The 24194-nt window shown below is 51.8% G+C and overlaps 1 protein-coding gene across 1 annotated transcript; it reads left to right on the top strand.

Annotated features, from left to right (window-relative positions):
• The first annotated feature begins 14112 nt into the window (after positions 1–14112).
• On the top strand, positions 14113–20596 carry LOC139259462 (kazal-type serine protease inhibitor domain-containing protein 1-like). The gene is made up of 4 exons (XM_070874935.1): positions 14113–14614; positions 17855–18015; positions 19480–19627; positions 20409–20596. Exons 1-4 carry the CDS (start codon positions 14113–14115, stop codon positions 20489–20491), a joined length of 894 nt encoding a protein of 297 aa, XP_070731036.1. The 3' UTR covers positions 20492–20596.
• Positions 20597–24194: the final 3598 nt, after the last annotated feature.

Genomic DNA, 24194 nt, shown 5'->3' with positions numbered 1-24194 from the left:
CATCACCCCCCAACATCAACCCCCAACATCAGCCCCCCCAATATCACCCCTCAACATCACACCCCCAACATCACCCCCCCAACCTCACCCCCCAACATCACCCCCCAACATCACGCCCCAACATCACCCCCCAACATCACACCCACAACATCACCCCCCCAACATCAACCCCCGCAACATCACCCCACAACATCACCCCCCAACATCACCTTCCCCAACATCACATCCCAACATCAACCCCCAACATCAGCCCCCCCAACATCACCCCCCCAACATCACCCCCCCAACATCACCCCTCAATATCACCCCCCAACATCAATCCCCAACATCAACCCCCAACATCAACCCCCAACATCACCCCCCAACATCACCCCCCCAACATCACCCCCCCAACATCACCACCCAAGTTCAACCCCCCAACATCACCCCCAACATTACCCCCCAACATCACCCCCCAACATCACCCCCCCCCAACATCACCCCGCAACTTCAACCCCCAACATCACCACCCCAACATCAACCCCGCAACATCACCCCCACCAACATCACCCCCAAACATCACCCCCCAACATCACCCCCCCAACACCACCCCCCCAACACCACCCCCCCCAACATCGCTCCCAAACATCACCCCCCCAACATCACCCCCCAAACATCACCCCCCCAACATCACACCCCAACATCACACCCCAACATCACACCCCAACATCACCCCCCAACATCACCCCCAACACCACCCCCCCAACATCACTCCCAAACATCACCACCCCAACATCACCCCCTAAACAACAACCCCCAACATCACCCCCCAAAATTACCCCCCCAACATCACCCCCCAACAATACCCCCCCAACAATACCCCCCCAACATCACCCCCCAACATCACCCCCCAACATCACCCCCCAACATCACCCCCCAACATCACCCCCCAACATCACCCCCCAACATCACCCCCCAACATCACCCCCCAACATCACCCCCCAACATCACCCCCCAACATCACCCCCCCAACATCACCCCCCAACATCACCCCCCAACATCACCCAACAACATCACCCAACAACATTACCCCCCAACATCACCCCCCAACATCACCCCCAACATCACCCCCAACATCACCCCCAACATCACCCCCAACATCACCCCCAACATAACCCCCAACATCACCCCCCCAACATCACCCCCCCAACATCACCCCCCCAACATCACCCCCCCAACATCACCCCCAACATCACCCCCAACATCACCCCCAACATCACCCCCCAACATCACCCCCCAACATCACCCCCCAACATCACCCCCCAACATCACCCCCCAACATCACCCCCCCAACATCACCCCCCAACATCACTCCCCAACATCACACCCCCAACATCACACCCCCAACATCACACCCCCAACATCACACCCCCAACATCACCCCCCCCAACATCACCCCCCCCAACATCACCCCCTCAACATCATCCCCCAACATCATCCCCCAACATCACCCCCCAACATCAACCCCCAACATCAGCCCCCCCAATATCACCCCTCAACATCACACCCCCAACATCACCCCCCCAACCTCACCCCCCAACATCACCCCCCAACATCACCCCCCAACATCACCCCCCAACATCACCCCCCAACATCACACCCCCAACATCACCCCCCCAACATCAACCCCCGCAACATCACCCCACAACATCACCCCCCAACATCACCTTCCCCAACATCACATCCCAACATCAACCCCCAACATCAGCCCCCCCAACATCACCCCCCCAACATCACCCCCAACATCACCCCTCAATATCACCCCCCAACATCAATCCCCAACATCAATCCCCAACATCAACCCCCAACATCACCCCCCAACATCACCCCCCCAACATCACCACCCAACTTCAACCCCCCAACATCACCCCCAACATTACCCCCCAACATCACCCCCAACATTACCCCCCAACATCACCCCCCAACATCACCCCCCCCAACATCACCCCGCAACTTCAACCCCCAACATCACCACCCCAACATCAACCCCGCAACATCACCCCCACCAACATCACCCCCAAACATCACCCCCCAACAATGCCCCCCCAACATCACCCCCCAACATCACCCCCCAACATCACCCATCAACAACACCCTCCCAACAACACCCTCCCAGCATCACCCCCAACATCACCCCTTCAACATCACCCCTCAAACATCACCCCTCCAACATCACCCCACAACATCACTCCCCCAACATCACCCCCCAACTTCACGCCCCCAATATCACCCCACAAACATCACCCCACAACATCACCCCCCCCAACATCAGCCCCCTACATCACCCTCCCCAACAACACTCCCCTAACAACCCCCAAATCCCGCTCGCCAACAATCCCCCTCCAACAACAACCCTCCCTCAGGAAACCCCTGCCCCAGCTCAACCACCCCCCAACAACCCCCCTCAACAACCCCCCCCCCACAACAACTCACAAACCCCCCCCCCCCACTATAACAACCCACCACCCTCAACAGCCCACTGCCCGCTCCATTCTGTTCACTCAACACAGGACATGAACCCGAGAGAAATGCAAGACTTGCATTTATATAGCGCCTTTCACCACCATCGGACATCCCAAAGTGCCTTCCAGCCAATGAAGTGCTTTTGCAGTGTAGTCAGTGTTGTAATGTGTGAAACGCGGCAGCCAATTTGCACGCAGCAAGCTCCCACACACAACAATGTGATAATGACCAGATCATCTGTTTTAGTGATGTTGATTGAGAGATAAATATTGGCCAGGACACCGGGGATAACTCCCCTGCTCTTCGAAATAGTGTCATGAGATCTTTTATGTCCACTTGAGAGAGCAGACGAGGCCTTGGTTTAACATCTCATCGGAAAGACGGCACCTCCAACAGTGCGGCACTCCCTCCGTACTGCCCCTCTGACGGTGAGGCACTCCCTCCGTACTGCCCCTCCGATAGTGCAGCGCTCCCTCAGTACTGCCCCTCCGACAGTGCGGCGCTCCCTCAGTACTGCACTGGAGGATTATCTGCTCAAGTCTCTGGAGTGGGACTTGATACCATAGGGACACACATACACAGACACAGACAGACAGACAGACAGAGACACCGAGAGACACATACACACACAGGCTCAACACACACAGTTTACAGTGTTCTTGTTCAACTGCTCTCGAACAGTCTGGTTCTCATGATCCCTGAAATCTTTTCATGTGTAACACAGGCAGTTGCTGCAAATACCTCACTTTGAGTGCGCTCTCTCTCTTTTTCTCTTTGTGTGTCTCTCTCTCTCATTTTCTCTCTCTGCCTCTCTCAATCTCTCTCTCTCTATCTCACTCTCTATTTGAATCTCTTGGAAGTTCCAACACACTGGTATCTGTCCGTGTTTATAGCTGTAACTATTAAACAAGCTGTGCTTTAAAACCGCAGATGGAAGGTGCAGAGACAACCAAAGAGTTAATTTAAAGACGCAATCCTTTTTTCAGATGCAAGAATAACGATTCATCATCATCTCAGTAGCACAATTCCAGTATCAGTCACAGGGTACATAGTATTAGTAATGTTACTTGACGTTGTGGTAACATTATTGGAAATGTTAGTAACTTACTCAAATTGTCAGTAACTTTAATTCACAATCTGTTGATTATAAATCACACGATGACAACGGGCGCAGTGGCCGACCTCCCTATCCCTGTAACCCCCCTCCCACCCTACACCCCTCCCCATTCCTGTAACCCCCTTCCAACCTATACCCCTCCCCATCCCTGTAACCCCCTCCAGCCCTACACCCCTCCCTATCCCTGTAACCTCCTCCAGCCCTACACCCCTCCCTATCTCTGTAATCTCCTCCAGCCCCTGCACCCTCCCTATCTCTGTAACCTCCTCCAGCCCCGACACCCTCCCTATCCCTGGAACCTCCTCCAGCCCTACACCCCTCCCTATCTCTGTAACCTCCTCCAGTTGAACACAGAGGCTGCTTTATTGCTGCCTCCTCCATCACCGCTTACCAAACTCGCTCCAGACGGTCGGTGCCAGCCCTGCTCGTGTGTCCATAGCGTTGCGCTTACAGACCTAGTACCCCGGCACCGTTACACACAGCCCCAGTCCCCCGGCACCGTTACCCACATCCCAGTCCCCCGGCACCGTTACCCACATCCCAGTCCCCCGGCACCGTTACCCACAGCCCCAGTCCCCCGGCACCGTTACCCACAGCCCCAGTCCCCCGGCACCATTACCCACAGCCCCAGTCCCCCGGCACCATTGCCCACAGCCCCAGTCCCCGGCACTGTTACCCACAGCCCCAGTTCCCCACTACTGTTACCCACAGCCCCAGTTCCCCGGCACTATTGCCCACAGCCCCAGTCCCCGGCACTGTTACACACAGCCCCAGTTCCCCGGCACCGTTACCCACAGCCCCAGTTCCCCGGCACCGTTAGCCACAGTCTGTCCCCTAGCACCATCAACGTATGTTTGTGTTTTGTTTCCCATTCACACACCAAGCTCGCACGGGGATCTCACAAAACAGGTGGTGGAATCTGTGGACTGTCTGTTTCTGTGTGATTATCTGTGTAAGATTTTACAAGCCTGGCACTTAAAACCATGGTAACCATCACAGAGGGAGGGACGGAGAGGGAGGGAGGGAGAGGGAGGGATAGAGAGGGAGGGACAGAAAGGTACAGAGGTAGGCAAAGGTAGAGAGTGACGGCACAGAAACTGAGGTCCAACACCGTCCTCCAGTGCACCAGCGCAGCCTTCAGTCACCTGAGGAAGAGAGTGTTTGAAGACCAAGACCTCAAACCTGGCACCAAGCTTATGGTCTAGAGGTCAGTAGTGATACCTGCCCTCCTATATGGCTCAGAGACATAGACTATGTGCAGTAGACACCTCAAAACGCTGGAGAAATACCACCAACGCTGTCTCCGCAAAATCCTGCAAATCCACTGGGAGGATAGACGCACCAACGTCAGTGTTCTCACTCAGGCCAACATCCCCAGCATCGAAGCACTGACCACACTCGACCATTTCTGTTGAGCGGGCCACATTGTCCGCATGCCCGACACAAGTCTCCCAAAGCAAGCGTTCTACTCAGAACTCCTCCATGGCAAGCAAGCCCCAGGTGGGCAGAGGAAACATTTCAAGGACACCCTCGAAGCCTCCTTGATAAAGTGCAACATCCTCACCGGCACCTGGGAATCCCTGGCCAAAGACCGTCCTAAGTGGAGGAAGAACATTCGGGAGGGTGCTGAGCACCTTGAGTCTCATCGCCGAGAGCATGCCGAAAACAAGCTCAGGCAGCGGACCGAGCATGCGGCAAACCAGTCCCACCCACCTCAATCACTGTCTGCCCCACCTGTGACAGGGACTGTAATTCCTGTATTGGACTGTTCAGTCACCTGACAACTCACCTTTTAGAGTGGAAGCAAGTCTTCCTCGATTTCGAGGGACTGCCTTTGATGATGATGAGAGATTGAGAGGAGAAAGCAGAGAGAGCGAGTGGGCAAAGGGAGGGAGTGATAGAAGGAGAGAGCAGCAGAGAGTGTGAGGAGAAAACAGGGCGAGGGAGATAGAAAGCAGCAGAGAGAGTGCAGGGAGCTCGCGAGTGAAGGGTGAAGATAGAGGGACAGAAACCGAGGGAGAGAGGAGAGAGCAGCTGAGAGAGGGGGAAGAGAGCGGGAGAGTGACAGAATGAGGTGAGCAGAGAGAGGGACCGGTATAGTGAGGGACAGTATGAGGACAAGAGAGAGAGAGTCAGAGAAACTGAGAGGAGGAGAGGGAAGGACAGAAAGGGAGAGGGGGAGTGAGAGAGAGGAAAGAGAGCAAAAACAAGACAGGGAGAGGAATAGGGAGAGAGGGAGGGAGGGAGAGCAGGGCAGAGAGTGCCTGCTTTTCTCTGTAATTAATTCCAAAATTACAGGTAACTTGAATTGAAACATGCAATTTTCAGGAATGCAATTTCATTAGTGAATCTTTTTTTCCAGGGAAATCAGATATTCTTCCTTTTTGAAAGACAAAGTCCATTGCCTAAATGTTGGCAGGAAATTCAACAATGGGAGTATCGCAGCCATTGCCTAAACTCCTGCTCCCCTGGCTCTAAACCCACTCAACTGCTGACCACCCAACTTCCCTTCCTGGCCCCCATGTTAGCCGACATTGTTAACAGTTCCCTCACCTCAGGTATTGTCCCCCTCCCCTTCAAATCTGCCGTCGTCACCCCCCTCCTCAAAATTTCCAGCCTTGACCCCTCTGTCCTTGCAAACTACCGCCCCATCTCCAATCTCTCTTTCTGCTCTAAAGTCCTTTATATGTGTTGTCACCTCACAAACCTGTGTCCACCTTTCCCGCAACTCCATGTTTGAATTTCTGCCCCGCCACAGAACTGAAACGGCCCTTATCAAAAGTCACAAATTTTATCCGATGTGTCCCTCTCCCTTTCTCTCTGCCTCCCAGTCCCTTTCTTTGTCCCGCTCTCTTCCTGGCTCTCTCCCGCATTCTCTCTCTCCTGCATTGCCAACAGCAGGCACTGACCAAGTGGCAATGCAGTTCATTTGGCGTCACTCTGTGTATCCCAATTGACATCATTCTTTGGAAATATATTTTTCAAGTGTTCATAAGTCGGACGAGTGTTTTTGAAGTAAGGAATGTCGCAGGCTGGCTGTGCCCTCCCACAGCTCGAGATCTTCAAACAAATTCCCAGCTGTCATGCTCCAGCAGTATTTCCCCAGGGTCTCGGGCACAGTTCCAGGAGACTGCAAATCAAGTGTCGCTTCTCTCTGCTCCAGTATCTCTGGTCCTGACTCAGTGTCACTTCCTCACTCAGCTGGCCCTTCCCCGTGTGGGAATCTGGACAACGAGAGTCAGCAGGCTGCCCTTCCATGTATGGCATCGCAGGCCAGCCTGATCCTGCCCTGTCCCAATAGTCACACACAGGCCTGGGTTGTGGGGTGGAGATCAGGAGCAGGAGTCGTGCTGGTCTTCCAATCGGGACCTTGGGCACACTAAGGCCGAGTGAAGCAGGTCCAACATCGACCATTCCATTCTGTTCTGTACTGCAGCTCGAGGTCATGTTGTACCTGCCCTGGGAGTGTTTGATGGGACAGTGTAGAGGGAGCTTTACTCTGTATCTAACCCCGTGCTGTGCCTGCCCTGGGAGTGTTTGATGGGACAGTGTAGAGGGAGCTTTACCCTGTATCTAACCCGTGCTGTACCTGTCCTGGGAGTGTTTGATGGGACAGTGTAGAGGGAGCTTTACCCTGTATCTAACCCGTGCTGTACCTGTCCTGGGAGTGTTTGATGGGACAGTGTAGAGGGTGTTATGTCTCAAATAAAGCAATGTGTATTGTAGACTTGAGTAAGTGTGACCTTAGTCTCTTTATTCTGACTCCAGAGTGCTGGCACAGCATGGGAGACCTGCTTATATGCAGTGCTCCCAAGGGATGCTGGGATCCTTTAGGATTCCAACAGATGAGCCCTCGGGTGATGGTAGAATGCTGGTTACAAGGTGTTGCATACATAACATCACCCCCCCCACCTCCCCCCAAGTCAATAGTACATTTATTTACAGAGTGAGACGATCTGGGGCTTTCCGCTCCCTAGTCGATCATCTCGGTACAAACAGGTGCAGGTGAGTTGGTTGGGCCTTCGCTGGGCTGATGCACAGCTGGCCTTGCTGGGCTGCTGGGGATGATGAGTTCAGCTTCATGGTCAACCGTGATGTCGGTTGCCACTTGTGTGTGTCTCAGAGGGTCGAAGTTGGTGGTGTCCTCTTCAGGTTGCTCGTGGCAGTCTGTGAGTCGCAGTTTGGTTTGGTCCAAATGCTTTCTACAAGTTAGTTCATTTGCAAGTTTGACCTGAAACACCCTACTCCCTTCTTTGGCTATGCCAAAAGCCATTTGGGACCATGTCCATAGTTGAGTACAAATACAAGGTCATTGACTTCAATATCACGTGACACATTTGCGCGATCATGGTACATTCTTTGTAGATGCCGCCTGCCCTCGATATCATCATGGAGATCAGAGTGGACTAGAGAGAGCCTTGTTTTGAGTGCCCTTTTCATGAGCAGTTTGGCAGGGGAACCCCGGTGCGCGAGTGAGGTCTTGTGCGGTAGCTGAGCAGGACTCTGGACAGGCGGGTCTGCAGGGAGCCTTCCAACACATGTTTCAAGCTTTGCTTGATGGTTTGGACTGCCCGTTCTGCCTGGCCATTCGATGCGGGCTTGAACAGGGCAGATGTGACGTGCTTGATCCCATTGCGGGTCATGAATTCCTTGAATTCAACCCTGGTGAAGCATAGCCCATTGTCACTGACAAGGACATCAGGCGTGGCAAACATGGCCCGTAGGCTTTCGATGGTGGCAGTCGACGTGCTTACAGACATTATTATACACTCAATCCATTTTGAATAAGCATCCACAACAACCAAAAACATTTTGCCTAGAAATGGACCAGCAAAGTCAACGTGGATCCTAGACCACAGTTTGGAGGACCATGACCACAAACTTAGCGGTGCCTCCCTGGGTGCATTGCTCAGTCGAGAGCAAGTGTTGCATTGGCACACGCAAGACTCCAAATCTGAGTCGATGCTGGGTCACCACACATGGGATCTGGCTACAGCTTTCATCATTACTATGCCTGTGTGGGTAATGTGTAGGACCCGTATGAATGTTTCCCAGACTTCCTTAGGCAAAACCACGCGATTACCCCAAAAAAGACAGTCTGCCCGTATGGACATTTCGTCTTTACGCCGCTGGAGCGGCTTGATCTCTTCATACATTTCCGCTGGGGCGCTGGACCAGCTCCCATGAAGGACAGTAAAGGATCCAGGCTGGTCCAGGTCCTGATCTAGCGGGGCGTAACAGGTGTCTTTTCATTTTCAAACGCATCCATCACCAAAAGCAAGTCTGCAGGTTGTGCCATTTCCACCCCGGTGGTGGGCAATGGTAGCCAACTGAGAGCATCAGCGCAGTTCTCTGTGCCTGGCCTGTGGTGAATTACATAGTTATATGCAGACAGCGTGAGCGCCCATCTTTGGATGCGAGCAGAGGCATTGGTATTAATACCTTTGCTCTCTCGAATAGCGATATAAGCAGCTTATGGTCAGTTTCTAACTCGAACTTAAGCCCAAACAGATACTGGTGCATTTTTTTCACCCCGTAAATGCATGCCGGAGTTTCTTTTTAAATCATGCTGTAGGCCCTTTCGGCCTTGGACAAACTCCTGGACGCATAAGCGACGGGTTGCAATGTTCCCGATTCGTTTGCTTGTTGTAACACACACCCGACCCCATATGAAGACACATCACAAGCTAGCACTAAACGTTTACATGGGTCATACAGAACAAGCAGTTTGTTGGAACATAACAGATTTCTGGCTTTCTCAAAAGCAGTCTCTTGTGACTTCCCCCATACCCAGTCATCTCCCTTGCATAGCAACACATGTAGAGGTTCTAGCAAGGTGCTTCACTTGGGTAGGAAATTACCAAAATAATTGAGGAGTCCCAGGTATGACCGCAGCTCCGTCATGTTCTGTGGTCTCGGCGCGTTCATGATGGCCTCCGTCTTGGCCATCAAGAACGCGCCGGTCTCCATCGGTGGGTCTGATGCCGTCTGCCGTGATTCTTCTCCCTAAGAACTCAACCTCTGTTGCCAGGAAAACACACTGCGAGTGTTTCAACCTGAGTCCCACACGATCTAGCCAACTTAGAACCTCTTCCAGGTTCTGCAAGTGTTCGATGGTGTTCCGACCTGTGATTAATATGTCGTCCTGGAAAACCATAGTGCGCGGAACTGACTTTAGCAGGCTCTCCATGTTCCTTTGAAAAATAGCCGCGGCCGATCGAATCCCAAACATATCTATTGTAGATGAACAGACCTTTGTGCGTGTTGATGCAGGTGAGGCCTTTCGAAGATTCCACCAGCTCCTGCGTCATGTAGGCCGAGGTCAGGTCCAACTTGGTGAACATCTTCCCTCCTGCCAGGGTCGCAAATAGGTCGTCTGCCTTGGGTAGCGGGTACTAGTCCTGCAGCGAAAAATGATTAATCATTACTTTATAGTCCACACAAATTCTGACCGTGCCATCGTCCTTGAGAACCGGAACAATCGGACTGGCCCACTCATTGAACTCAACTGGCACGATGATGCCCTCTCGTTGCAGCCTGTCCAGCTCGATCTCCACTTTCTCTTGCATCATGTATGGCACCGCACGTGCCTTGTGGTGGATGGGTCGTGTACCGGGAACCAAGTGGTTCTGCACCTTCGCCCCAGATGAACTTTCTGATGCCTGGCTCAAACACCGATGGGAACTTGCTCAAAACCTGGGCACATGAGGCGTTGTTGACAGACAAAAGCACTCGGATGTCGGCCCAGTTCCAGCGGATTTTTCCCAGCCAGCTTCTGCTGAACAGTGTGGGGCCATCTCCTGGTACAATCCATAATGGTAGTTTGTGCACTGCTCCATCATAGGAGACTTTTACTGCTGCACTGCCAATTACAGGGATCAGCTCTTTAGTGTAAGTTCTCAGCTTGGTGTGAATAGGGCTCAGCTTGGGCCTGTGTGCCTTGTTGCACCACAGCCTGTCGAAGGCCTTTTTGCTCATGATAGACTGACGAGCACCCGTGTCCAATTACATGGATACTGAAATTCCGTTTAGTTCAACTTTTAACATGATCGGTGGACATTTCGTGGTGAAGGTGTGTACTCCGTACACTTCTACCTCCTCGGTTCGAGTCTCGAGTTCAGTTTGATCTGCCATCGATCGGTCTTCCTCTGCAACGTGGTGGTTTGCAGCTCGTCTGCACATTCGCTGGAAGGGTCCCATTGTTCCACAGCCTTTGCATGCATAGTGTTTGAAGCGGCATTGATGGACTCGATGATCACCTCCGCAGTGCCAACAAGGTGTTAATTGCCTTGCATTCATACTTGATGGCGGACTCTGAGTGTACGTTCTGCCATATGCATTCCTGCCTGAAAACGACGTTACTTTATGTACAGTACTTGCCGCTGTATCTTTATGCTGCAAAATTAGTTTGGTGTTATCGCCGGTGGACATAAATGCCTGGGCTATCGTTATGGCTTTGCTCAGTTTCGGTGTTTCAACAGTCAATAGTTTGCGAAGGATACGCTCATGGCCAATGCCAAGCACAAAAAAGTCTCTTAGTATTTGCTCCAGGAATCCACCGAATTCGCAATGTCCTGCAAGGCGCCTTAGTTCGGCGATGTAGCTCGCCACTTCATGGCCTTCAGACCGTTGAAATGCATAAAATTGATACCTTGCCATCAGAACACTCTCCTTCGGATTTAGGTGCTCCTGGACCAGCGTACACAGTTCGTCATATGATTTGATTGTTGGTTTCACTGGAGCAAGAAGATTCTTCATGAGGCTGTAGGTTGTTGCCCGCAGACAGTGAGGAGGATCGCCCTTCGTTTGGCAGCATTCTCATTCCCTTCCAGCTCGTTGGCCACGAAGTATTGGTCGAGTCGCTCCACGAAGGCCTCCCAATCATCCCCTTCTGAAAATTTCTCCAGGATACCAACAGTTCTCTGCATTTTCGCATGATGGTTCGTTATCTATTACTCGTCGCCAATTGTTATGTCTCAAATAAAGCAATGTGACTGAATACTGTAGACTTGTGTAAGTGTGACCTTAGTCTCTTTATTCTGACTCCAGAGTGCTGGCACAGCATGGGAGGCCTGCTTATATGCAGTGCTCCCAAGGGATGCTGGTATCCCTTGGGACGCCAACAGATGCGCCCTCTGGTGGCAGTAGAATGCTGGTTACAAAGTGTTGCATACATAACAGAGGGAGCTTTACTCTGTATCTAACCCATGCTGTACCTGCCCTGGGAGTGTTTGATGGGACAGTGTAGTGGGAGCTTCCCATAGCAGATCTTCATCCAGTGACCCTTTCTGGATGGTGCGTGAGGTTCCTCCAATCACGCTCACACTCACTCCTTCAGCTCACACCCAAGGGAAGGTCAACCGATATTTGACCCTGAAATGAACTTTCGACCACATATCATCAGCATAACTAAGACCGCCTATTTCCACTTCCATAACATCGCCCATCTCCTCCCTGCCTCAGCTCATCCGCTGCTGAAGCCCTCATCCATGCCTTTGTTACCTCTAGACTTGACTATTCCAACGCACTCCTGGCTGGCCTCCCACATTCTACATTAAACTCGGCTGCCTGTGTCCTAACTCGCGCTAAATCCCGTTTACCCATCAACCCCTGTGCTCGCTGACCTACATTGGCTTCGGGTTAAGCAACGCCTCGATTTCAAAATTCTCCTTATTTTCAAATCCCTCCATCTCTGTAATCTCCTCCAACCCCACAACCCCCAAGATGTCTGCACTCCTCTAATTTTGCCCTCTTGAGCATCCCTGATTATAATCATTCAACCATCGGCGGCCGTGCCTTCTGTTGCCTGGGCCCCAAGCAATGGAACTCCCTGCCTAAACCTCTCTGCCTCTCTACCTCTCTTTCCTCCTTCAAGATGCTCCTTAAAACCTATCCCTTTTACCAAGCTTTTGCTCACCTGCTCTAATTTCTACTTATGCAGCTCGGTGTCACATTTTTGGTCTCATAACGCTATGTTAAAGATGCTATATAAATACAAGTTGTTGTTGATCCCTCATTCACCCCTTGAATCTAATGGGGTTGAGGGCTATGGGGCAAAGGTAGGTAGGTGGGGTTGAGGGATATGGGGCATAGGTGGGTTGGGGGATATGGGGAGAAGGTGGGTAGGTGGGTTTGGGGATATGAGGAGAAGGTGGGTAGGTGGGGTTGGGGGATATGGGGCATAGGTGGGTTGGGGGATATGGGGAGAAGGTGGGTAGTTGGAGTGGGGGGATATGGGGCATAGGTGGGGAGAAGGTGGGTCGGTGGGGTTGGGGGATATGGGGAGAGGAGGTGGGTAGGTGGGGTTGGGGGATATGGGGAGAGGAGGTGGATAGGTGGAGTTGGGGAAATGGGGAGAAGGTGGGTAGGTGGGGTTGGGGATATGGGGAGAGAAGGTGGGTAGGTGGGGTTGGGGGATATGGGGAGAAGGTGGGTAGGTGGGGTTGGGGGATATGGGGAGAAGGTGGGTAGATGGGGTTGGGGGATATGGGGAGAAGGTGGAGTTGGGGGATATGGGGAGAAGGTGGGTAGATGGGGTTGGGGGATATGGGGAGAAGGTGGGTAGGTGGGGTTGGGGATATGGGGAGAAGGTGGGTAGATGGGGTTGGGGGATATGGGGAGAAGGTGGGGTTGGGGGATATGGGGAGAAGGTGGAGTTGGGGGATATGGGGAGAAGGTGGGTAGGTGGAGTTGGGGATATGGGGAGAAGGTGGGTAGGTGGGGTTGGGGGATATGGGGAGAAGGTGGGTAGATGGGGTTGGGGGATATGGGGAGAAGGTGGAGTTGGGGGATATGGGGAGAAGGTGGGTAGGTGGAGTTGGGGATATGGGGAGAAGGTGGGTAGGTGGGGTTGGGGGATATGGGGAGAAGGTGGGTAGATGGGGTTGGGGGATATGGGGAGAAGGTGGAGTTGGGGGATATGGGGAGAAGGTGGGTAGGTGGGGTTGGGGGTTATGGGGAGAAGGTGGGTAGGTGGAGTTGGGGGATATGGGGAGAAGGTGGGGAGGTGGGGTTGGGGGACATGGGGAGATGGTGGGTAGATGGGGTTGGGGGATATGGGGAGAAGGTGGAGTTGGGGGTTATGGGGAGAGGAGGTCGGTAGGTGGGGTTGGGGGACATGGGGAGATGGTGGGTAGGTGGGGTTGGGGATATGGGGAGAGAAGGTGGGTAGGTGGGGTTGGGGGATATGGGGAGAAGGTGGGTAGGTGGGGTTGGGGGATATGGGGAGAAGGTGGGTAGATGGGGTTGGGGGATATGGGGAAAAGGTGGGGTTGGGGGATATGGGGAGATGGTGGGGAGGTGGGGTCTACCTATCGGTGAGGAGATGGCCTTTGTAAGTTCTACAGGTTCTAAATACTTTTTCTTTCCTGGTTGTTGTTCAGGTGCCGAGCAGCGGGAATAATTAAAGTTTTCTGAGGGAGCAGCAACTCTCGGGAAAAGCCAGCGGGGATTCCGGGGAATGAGATTGTCTGGAGGGTGCTGGGGAGGCAGTGATGATGCGATCAGGTGGGATGTCCCGTCTCTGTCGCCTCATTCTGCTGCGGGCCATGGGCTGCGCGTTGCTGGGGGCGGTGTGGGCCAGTGCGGACTCCTTGGACCATGTGCACCGAGGGTGGCAGAGGTTGCTGGAGGAGGGAGACAGCTGCCCCCCTTGTGAGTGGGACCAGTGCCTGGCCCCCCAGGGCTGCCCCGCCGGGGTGGTGATGGACTCCTGTGGATGCTGCTGGGAGTGCGCCAACATGGAGGGGCAGATCTGCGACCTGGACAACACCAACCACTTCTACGGCCAGTGTGGGGAGCACCTCGAGTGTCGGCTGGACCTGGGGGGCCTGAGGGAAGGGGAGGTGCCGGAGCCCCAGTGCATGTGTCGCTCCAGCCAGGCTGTGTGCGGCTCCAACGGCCAGACCTACTCCCACATCTGCAAGTTCCAAGAGGCTGTCAATGGCAATGGGACGGACAACGTCACCCTGGCTCACGAGGGGCCCTGTGAAGCAGGTAAGCATGGCGGAGCGGAGGGAGAGTGTTTATACTGGGGGCGAGAGGGAATCAGTGAGTACTGGACTGGGGGAGGGAAGTGTCAGCTGTTTGTTTGAGCGCGGGAATGAGCATCACACCCACAGTTTACATTTCAATTCCTGTCCCACTGCACTCTCAATGTTAGAGTTTCAGCATTTGTTAAGCTGTTTGATAGTTTTCTTAGTTAGAAAGAAACAAAGTGCATTTCTACAGTGCCTTTCATGATCTCAGGATGTCTCAAAGTGCTTTACTTTTGGAAGTGTAGTCACTGTTGTAGTGTGGGAAATGTGGCAGCCAATTTGCGCACAGCAAGCTCCCACAAACAGCAATGTGAAAGTGACCAGATAATCTGTTTTGATGATGTTGATTGAGGGATAAATATTGGCCCCAGGACACCGGGGAGAACTCCCCTGCTCTTCTTCAAAATAGTGCCATGGGATCTTTTACATCCACCTGAGAGAGCAGACGGGGCCTCGGTTTAAGGTCTCACCCGAAAGACGGCATCTCCGGCCGTGTGGCGCTCCCTCAGCACTACACTGCAATTGTCTGCCTTGATTTGATGCTGAAGTCTCTGGAGTGGGACTTGAAGCCACAATCTTCTGACTCCGAGGCGACGCTGTGAAGTGTGAGGTCACCCACTTTGGACCCAAGAAAGCTAGATTAGAGTATTTCCTAAATGGTGAGTTGCTGGGAACTGTGGGGGAGCAGAGAGATTTAGGGATCTGCAGACAGAAATCACTAAAAGCCAACGGACAGGTACAAAAATAATTAGAAAGGCTAAATGGAATGTTGGCCTTTAACTCGAGGGCTGGAATACAAAGAGGTGGAAGTTATGTTCCAGGTGGACAGAGCTCGGGTCAGACCCCGTCGGGAGTAACTGCGTCCACTTCTGGGCCCCGCCCCTCAGGATATATCGGCCTCGGAGTGGGGAGCAGCGCAGAGTCACCAGAATGATGCCGGGCTAAAAGGGTTAAATTATGAGGACAGGTTGCATAGACTAGGCCGGTATGCCTTTTAGTTTAGATGATTAAGGGGCGATCTAATCGAGGTGTTTATCGACATGATTAAAGGAGTTGATAGAATAGGTAGAGAGAAACTATTTCCTCTGGTGTGGGGAGTCCAGAATAAGGGGGCGTAACCTTATAATCTTAAAATTAGAGCCAGGCCGTTCAGGGGTGATGTCAGGAAGCACTTCTTCACACAAAGGGGAATGGGAATCTGGAACTCTTTCTGCCCCCCCCCCCCCCCACAAAAGCTGTCTAGGCTGGGGGTCAATTGAAATTTTCAAAATGGAGATAGATAGATTTTTGTGGGGTAAGGGTATCAAGTGTTATGGAAACAAGGTGGGTAGATGGAGTGAAGATACAGAGCAGCCATGATCTCATTGAATGGCAGAACAGGCTCGAGGTGCTGACTAGCTTCCTCTTGTTCCTATCCAACCACAAATTTCGACCTTCCCAAATACTCCGGCTCCATTTTCAAAGCGACTTCCCAGCTGTTGCTTTTCCGACTGCAATGAAATTTTAATGATATTTTTCAAGAGTTCATTAGTTTGACGAGTGTTTTTGAAGTAAGGAATGTCGCAGGCAGGCTGTGGCCTCCCACAGCTCGAGATCCTCTTAACCGATTCCAGGCCGAAGAGCCCCAGAGTCTGACGATATTATTCCTGGAGTTCAGGCACAGATCCAGGGATTCAACACGGGTGAAAAGAAAAGAAAGCACATTTTTACAATGTGTTGGAGAGTGAGGACTGAGAGACAGATGCTTGTGATTTGTGTAAAAAGAAAGTCTTGCATTTCTATAGCACCTATCACAGCCACCGGACCTCCCAAGCGATTCACAGTCAATGAAGTACTTTTTTGGAGTGCAGTCACTCTTGTAATATGGGAAACGCGGCAGCCAATTTGTGCACAGCAAGCTCCCACAACCAGCAATGTGATAATGACCAGATAATCTGTTTTTGTGATGCTAACTGAGGGATAATTATTGGCCAGGTCACCAAGGATAGTGCAATATTCCAATGGGGCCTGAGTTTAACATCGCAACCAACAGACGACACCTTCGACAGTGCAGCACTCCCCCAGGGCGTCTTGGCATAGAGTTTTGTGCTCACGTCTCTGGGTTTGACCCCACAGCCTTCTGACGCAGAGGTGAGGGTGCCACTCACTGAGCCACAGCTCTGCCTGCTCTTGCTATCCTGGCTGGTGATGGGCATGCACCCTCCCGCCTGTACATCAATTACTGACCCGTCCATTCGCCACTCTCTGTGATATCATAGAATCATATCGAGTGTACAGCACAGAAACAGGCCATTCGGCCCAACTGCTCCGTGCCGGTGTTTTGTTCCACACCAGCCTCTTCCCACCCCTCTTTATCTCACCCCATCAACATATCCCTCTATTCCTTTCTCCCTCATGTGTTTATCCAGCTTCCCCTTAAATTCATCTCTGCTATTCACCTCAACCCCTCCCTGTGGTAGCGAGTTCCACATTCTCATCATCATCACAGGCACTCCCTCGGGATCGAGGAAGACTTGCTTCCACTCTTAAAATGAGTTCTTAGGTGGCTGAACAGTCCAATGTGAGAGCCACAGTCCTTGTCACAGGTGGGACAGATAGTCGTTGAGGGAAGGGATAGGTGGGACTGGTTTGCCGCACGCTCTTTCCGATGCATGTGCTTGATTTCTGCATGCCCTCGGCAATGAGACTCGAGGTGCTCAGTGCCCGCTCGGATGCACCTCCTCCACTTAGGGCGGTCTTTGGCCACTCTCTGGGTAAAGACATTTCTACTTACATTCAGCCCCTCAGCCTGTTCTGCCATTCAGTTAGATCGTAGCTGACCTGTACCTCAGCTTTATTTACCCGCCTTGGTTCCATATCCTTTGATACACTTACCACTGTGACTAAATCCCTGTCTGTCAGTTCAGCAGCGGTGATCGGGGAGAATGAATTCACTCCATTGTTGTCATCTTTGAATGAACCTGGACACCTCTGTCACCTGTATCCCATTGTGTGACCAGTCGCTGCTGACATTGTCCATCCTGCGCTTCCTTGGTCTTCCTCTGTTCCCAGCTCCACGCACAGCCTGGAAAGGTGATCTCACTGTTTTCATTCTTCCAACCTACCCAACTCCTCGCTATTCTTCCACCTTCTGCACCGGCTCTTCTTCCTTGTCTGGGCCATGTTCCTATTATACTGTTTTTCACCTTTTCACTCTCAGTTCCTCAGATCATCTCTCCGCCCTTCAACATCTGGAACACGACCGGAGAGGATGTGATTTTTGGCTGTGAGATCTTCGCGTACCCAATGGCAGCTATCGAATGGCGGAAAGACGGGGCGGAAACTTTCCTGCCAGGGGACGACCCCCACATCTCCGTACAGGTAGCTCACTGATACAGTACCAGCACTTCGAAACACTTTCAATCTTTCACCGCAATTTACTGATGTTCCCTAACAATCTGACACCAAGCCAATCAGGCAATGGGCTGAATATGGACCATGATGGAGATTGTGAGCAAAGTCGGTTGTAATGCTTGATAAAGTTAGTCCCCTTTCTCACTCTTGAACTGTAATGAAGCCTTAACACAAGTTCAGATCAAGGACCATACAGGAACCTCGAGCTCACAGCAGCAAGATCCCAGGATGCTGGTTACGTTGCGCCTCCTAGTGGCTGTGGATATCAGTGCCGCACTGTCCCTGCTTTTCGCTCTGAGGTTGGGGCATTGCCCCTCCCCCGTGTACCCCACTCATGACGATCCCCCCCATGTACCCCACTCACAGCGATCCCCCTGTGTATCCCACGCGGGACGATCTCTCCCCCCCCCAACCCCGTGTACTCCACTCACGGCGATCCACCCCATGTATCCCACTTGGGGTGATCCCTCCCCGTGTACCCCATTCGGGGCAATGCCCCCTCATATACCCCACTCGGGCCGATTTCCCCCACCCCCCATGTACCCCAGTCTGGGTGAATGTGCAATGGGGGAATGAGGATCGAGGCAGGGATTGGGGAAGAATCTGGGAAGCATTTCACCCCCATGTTGATGTTTTTAGGCATCCCTGGTGGCCACTTCAAATCTGCATTGGTCCATCGCACGTTCACCCGGATACGGAACGATAGCGGGTGGGAACTGATTATTGAATATCCGGAATATCCGCGTGTTTACAGTGCTGTAAGTGGGGGCTTTATGTAATTGACTTCAGTGCAAATGGCAAATGGTTCGTGCCATGTGCCTGATGTAAGCGGCTGCTCGCGATTGGTGGAGAGAATGTAAGTGGCTGCTCACAATTGGTGGAGAGGATGTAAGTGGCTGCTCGCGATTGGTGGAGAGAATGTAAGTGGCTGCTCGCGATTGGTGGAGAGAATGTAATTGGTTGCTCGCGATTGGTGAAGAGGATGTAAGCGGCTGGTTGCGATTGGTGGAGAGAATGTAAGTGGTTGCTCACAATTGGTGGAGAGGATGTAAGTGGCTGCTCGCGATTGGTGGAGAGAATGTAAGTGGCTGCTCGCGATTGGTGGAGAGAATGTAATTGGTTGCTCGTGATTGGTGAAGAGGATGTAAGCGGCTGGTTGCGATTGGTGGAGAGGATGTAAGAGGTTGCTCGTGATTGGTGAAGAGGATGTAAGTGGCTGGCCGCGATTGATGGGGAGGATGTAAGCGGCGGGGACCGCACTACAATATAAAGAGAAACCAACATTAATATAACATCAGTTGAGGACAGTCTGATTAACCCTTTCCATGCACGCGTTGATCCTGACCGAGCAGCTTTGTGTCGCGGGCGGTTTCTGTGATCCCCTCACTGCCGCGCGCCACTCTCAGTCACCGGGATCCTTTTCACCGGCAGTTTCGAGGCGGCCCGTTTAAGTACGAAGTGAGCGGCTGGCTCCAGATCCAGGGAGTGCGCAACACGGATTCGGGGGTGTATCACTGCTCCGCACGGAACAAGCTCGGAGAGGTGTCAGCAGCAGCCAGTCTGACAGTCGTCACGCCAGGTAAGGGAGGGGCCGGGGGACCGAGAGCGAGCGGGCAACGGGAAATCGAGCAGGGCGCCTCGCCCTTTCCTGTACTGCCCCTCCTCTTAAAATCAGAGAATGACACAACACAGGAGGTGGCCATTTGGCCCATCGCAGCGGTGCCAGATTTGGTGGAAGTGGATTCAATAATAACTTTCCACAGGGTATTGGAAAAATACTTCAAAAGAAAAAAATACAGGCCAATGGGGAAAGAGCGGGGGAGTGTGACTGAGTGAAAAGCTCTTTCAAAGAGCCGGCACAGGTACAATGGGCCGAATGGCCTCCTGTGTAAGATTGTAGGCTAGCCCTTCCCATTATTTCTTGCTGATTGCATTGCAATGAGCTGCTGGGGTGTTGGGAGTTTCTCTCTGCCTAGCCCAGAGGGAGTGAAGTTAATGAGAGCGTCTCCACTGACACCCAGATAACATCTGGTGCTCTACTCCGCTCAATTAGCTGGCTCTATTTAATTACACTTCCTCCTCCTGCTCCCCATCCACACAGGAACAGGAGGAGGCCATTCAGTCCCTCAATCAGATCATGGCTGATCTACACCACAACTCCTTGTACCCGCCTTTGCTCCATATCCCTCAATCCCCTTACCCAACAACAATCTGACCTCTTCCGCCATGAAGCTCCAATTGACCCCCAGCACCCCCAGCCTTTCAGGGGTGGAGAGAGTTCCAGATTCCCACTGCCCTCTGTGTGAACATGTGCTGCCATAACCAACCTGTAACATTCTCTTGGTATTTCTCTCTTTCAGATCAGGAGGGTGAGATTGAGGCTCCATGGAGTCAGTTTCAGCATTTAGTGGAGGATTATTCCGATAGCGATGATTATTACTGAGGGAGGAGCTTTGCCAAGATGGGACTGAACCCCAGGTGTGGAGACAGCAATGCAGCGGGAGACAGCATCAACCAGCCAGGATGTGGCAATGAATTCTAATAAAGTATGACAGTATCCGCCCAATAATTCTGTATCTTGCTTTCACTCTTCCCCTCCATTGACCCAGTGACACCCATGTCTAATGGTCTCTGCTGGTGATCTGTTGAGTGGGTTGGTTCACAACTGGTGCCGACTGGCGACCCATTCAATGAGCAGGCTTTGAGTGAGGTCCTAATGGTGAGAGTGAGTAAGGTCCTAATGGTGAGAGTGAGTTATGTTCTAATGGAGCGAGTGAGCAAGGTCCTAATGGTGAGAGTAAGTAATATCCTAATGCTGAGAGTGAGTGATGTCCTAATGGTGAGAGCGAGTGATTGATGTCCTAATGGTGAGAGCGAGTGAGTGATGTCCTAATGGTGAGCAAGAGTGAGTTTGGTGCAATAGTGGGTGAGTGTGAGTTTGGTGCAATTGTGGGTGAGTGTGAGTTTGGTGCAATAGTGGGTGAGTGTGAGTTTGGTGCAATAGTAAGTGAGTGTGAGTTTGGTGCAATAGTGGGTGAGTGAGTTTGGTGCAATAGTGGGTGAGTGTGAGTTTGGTGCAATAGTGAGTGAGTGTGAGTTTGGTGCAATAGTGGGTGAGTGTGAGTTTGGTGCAATAGTGAGTAAGTGTGAGTTTGGTGCAATAGTGAATGAGAGTGAGTTTGGTGCAATAGTGGGTGAGTGAGTTTGGTGCAATAGTGGGTGAGTGTGAGTTTGGTGCAATAGTGAGTGAGAGTGAGTTTGGTGCAATAGTGGGTGAGTGTGAGTTTGGTGCAATAGTGAGTGAGTGTGAATTTGGTGCAATAGTGAGTGAGTGTGAGTTTGGTGCAATAGTGGGTGAGTGTGAGTTTGGTGCAATAGTGGGTGAGTGTGAGTTTGGTGCAATAGTGAGTAAGTGTAAGTTTGGTGCAATAGTGAGTGAGAGTGAGTTTGGTGCAATAGTGAGTGAGTGTGAGTTTGGTGCAATAGTGAGTGAGTGTGAGTTTGGTGCAATAGTGAGTGAGTGTGAGTTTGGTGCAATAGTGGGTGAGTGTGAGTTTGGTGCAATAGTGAGTAAGTGTGAGTTTGGTGCAATAGTGAGTGAGAGTGAGTTTGCTGCTAACTCCATCATACACGAGGACAGGTCACAATGGGAGACCTCCCACAATCCCCAATCCACGGGCTCTAACGCACTTATTTCTATGGAATCCTTCTGTTCTGATTGGGCAATAAGTGATACTTTAATAAAAATGATTGTGTTTAGGGTTCCATTTTATACCCAGTTAGATGCTGCTTTAATATTCATCGGTTATCTGAATTTAAAAAAATAATTCCTGGAATGTGGGTGTCGCCGGCAAGGCCGGCATTTATTGCACGTCCCTAATTGCCCTTGAGAAGGTGGTGGCGAGCCACTTTTTTGAACTGCTGCAGTCTGTGTGGTGAAGGTGCCCCCACAGTGCTGTTAGGGAGGGAGTTCCAGGATTTTGACCCAGCGACGATGAAAGAATGGCCGATATATTTCCAAGTCAGGATGGTGTGTGACTCGGAGGGGAATGTTGAGGTGATGGTGTTCCCATGCGCCTGCTGCCCTTGTCCCTCTAGGTGGTAAAGGTCACGGGTTTGGGAGGTGCTGCCGAAGAAACCTTGGCGAGTTGCTGCAGTGCATCTTGTAGATGGTACACACTGCAGCCACGGTGCACTGGTGGTGGAGGGAGTGAATGTTTACTGTGGTGGATGGGGTGCCGATCAAACAGGCTGCTTTGTTCTGGATGGTGTTGAGCTTCTTGAGTGTTGTTGGAGCTGTAACTCATCCAGGCAAGTGGAGAGTGTTCCATCACACTCCTGACTTGTGCCTTGTAAATCCTGTTTTGTAACAAATCCCAACATGTGAAATCTGTGCTCCAAATCACTGGATCTTTTCTTTAAAAGAATCACCTTCTCCCCCAGAGCCTCCAACATCCTGATGCCCCAGACTCCCTCAGTCTCGCACTGACTGAGCTGGCCATTCTTTGTGTATGAGGGTTGATGAGGTATTCGTCCAGTGGGAGCCTGATATCCACACATCTCCCAGCACCATACAGCAATCAGGAGAAGGGGCCCTGGCCGAGGTTATTTCACTCCAAGTGGGCAATTAGCTTGTTTTCAACAGCTTCCTGAATGACTACCTTCCTCGCTTGTAGAATTCCAGGGTGTCGTATTGCTCCTACTTTGCTTCCCATTGTCAGGAATTTCGGCGCAAGTCATAACACTTCAATGAGGAATCCCGCTTCCAACCCAACACTTCTAGACCACCTCATATTTCCAACGATCAGCACATTCCACGCCCCTCATAACATTTGGAAACTGCAACATGGGGTAAAAGGTTAATCCTTTGCAAATTAACACGTAGCTAAAAGTTGGATTTCCCCTCATTTGGGTAATGTCCATTCAATACAATCGTGAAACACTGAGCCTGTAGTGACCTGTAAGAGAGAGAGATGAGAGGGAGGTGCAGAGAGAGAGAGAGAGATGAGAGGGAGGTGCAGAGAGAGAGAGAGAGAGATGAGAGGGAGGTGCAGAGAGAGAGAGATGAGAGGGAGGTGCAGAGAGAGAGAGATGAGAGGGAGGTGCAGAGAGAGAGAGAGAGAGATGAGAGGGAGGTGCAGAGAGAGAGAGAGAGATGAGAGGGAGGTGCAGAGAGAGAATGATGAGAGGGAGGTGCAGAGAGAGAGAGATGAGAGGGAGGTGCAGAGAGAGAGAGATGAGAGGGAGGTGCAGAAAGAGAGAGAGAGAGAGATGAGAGGGAGGTGCAGAGAGATGAGAGGGAGTTGCAGAGAGAGTGATAAATTGAGCAAGAGACAGGCAGACAGAAAGAGAAAGGGAGAAAGAGACAACAACAACTTTCATTTATATAGTGCCTTTAATGTAGTGAAACATCCCAAGGCACTTCACAGGAGTATTGAGATAAAAGAATTTGACACCGAGCCGTATAAGTAGAAATTAGCACAGGCTTGATCAAAGAGGTAATTTTTAAGAAGCATCTTGAAGGAGGAAAGAGAAGGAGAGAGGCGGAGAGGTTTAGACAGGGAATTTCAGAGCTTGGGGCCCAGGGAGCAGAAGGAATGGCTACCGATGGTTGAGCGATTATAATCAGGGATGCTCAAGAGGGCAGAATTAGAGGAGCACAGACACCTCAGGAGGGGGGAGGTGGAGGGAGGGAGTGTTGGAGGAGATTACAGAAACAGGGAGGGGCAAGACCTAGAGGGATTTGAAAATAAGGAATAGAATTTTGAAATCGAGGCGTTGCTTAACTCGAAGCCAATATAGGTTAGCGAGCACAGCGGATGATGAGTGAGCAGGACTTGGTACGAGTTAGGACATGGGCAGTCGAGTTTTGGATGACCCCAAGTTTACCTAGATTAGCATGTGGGAGGCCAGCCAGGAATGCATTGGAATAGCCAAGTCTGGAGGTAACAAAAGCATGGATGAGGGTTTCAGCAGCAGATGAGCTGAGGCAAGGGGTGGAGACAGGCGATGTTACGGAGGTGTAAATAGGTGGTCTTAGTTATGCTGTGGATATGTGGTTGGAAAATCATTTCAGGGTCAAATATGACACCAAGGCTGTGAACAGTCTGGTTCAGCCTCAGACAGAAGTTGGGGAGAGGGATGGA

The sequence above is a fragment of the Pristiophorus japonicus genome, chromosome 3 (genome assembly GCF_044704955.1).
Source record: "Pristiophorus japonicus isolate sPriJap1 chromosome 3, sPriJap1.hap1, whole genome shotgun sequence".
Taxonomy (NCBI): Eukaryota; Metazoa; Chordata; class Chondrichthyes; family Pristiophoridae; genus Pristiophorus; species Pristiophorus japonicus.
The sequence above is the reverse complement of the archived record's forward strand: the minus strand, read 5'-3'. Positions and strand labels throughout refer to the sequence as shown.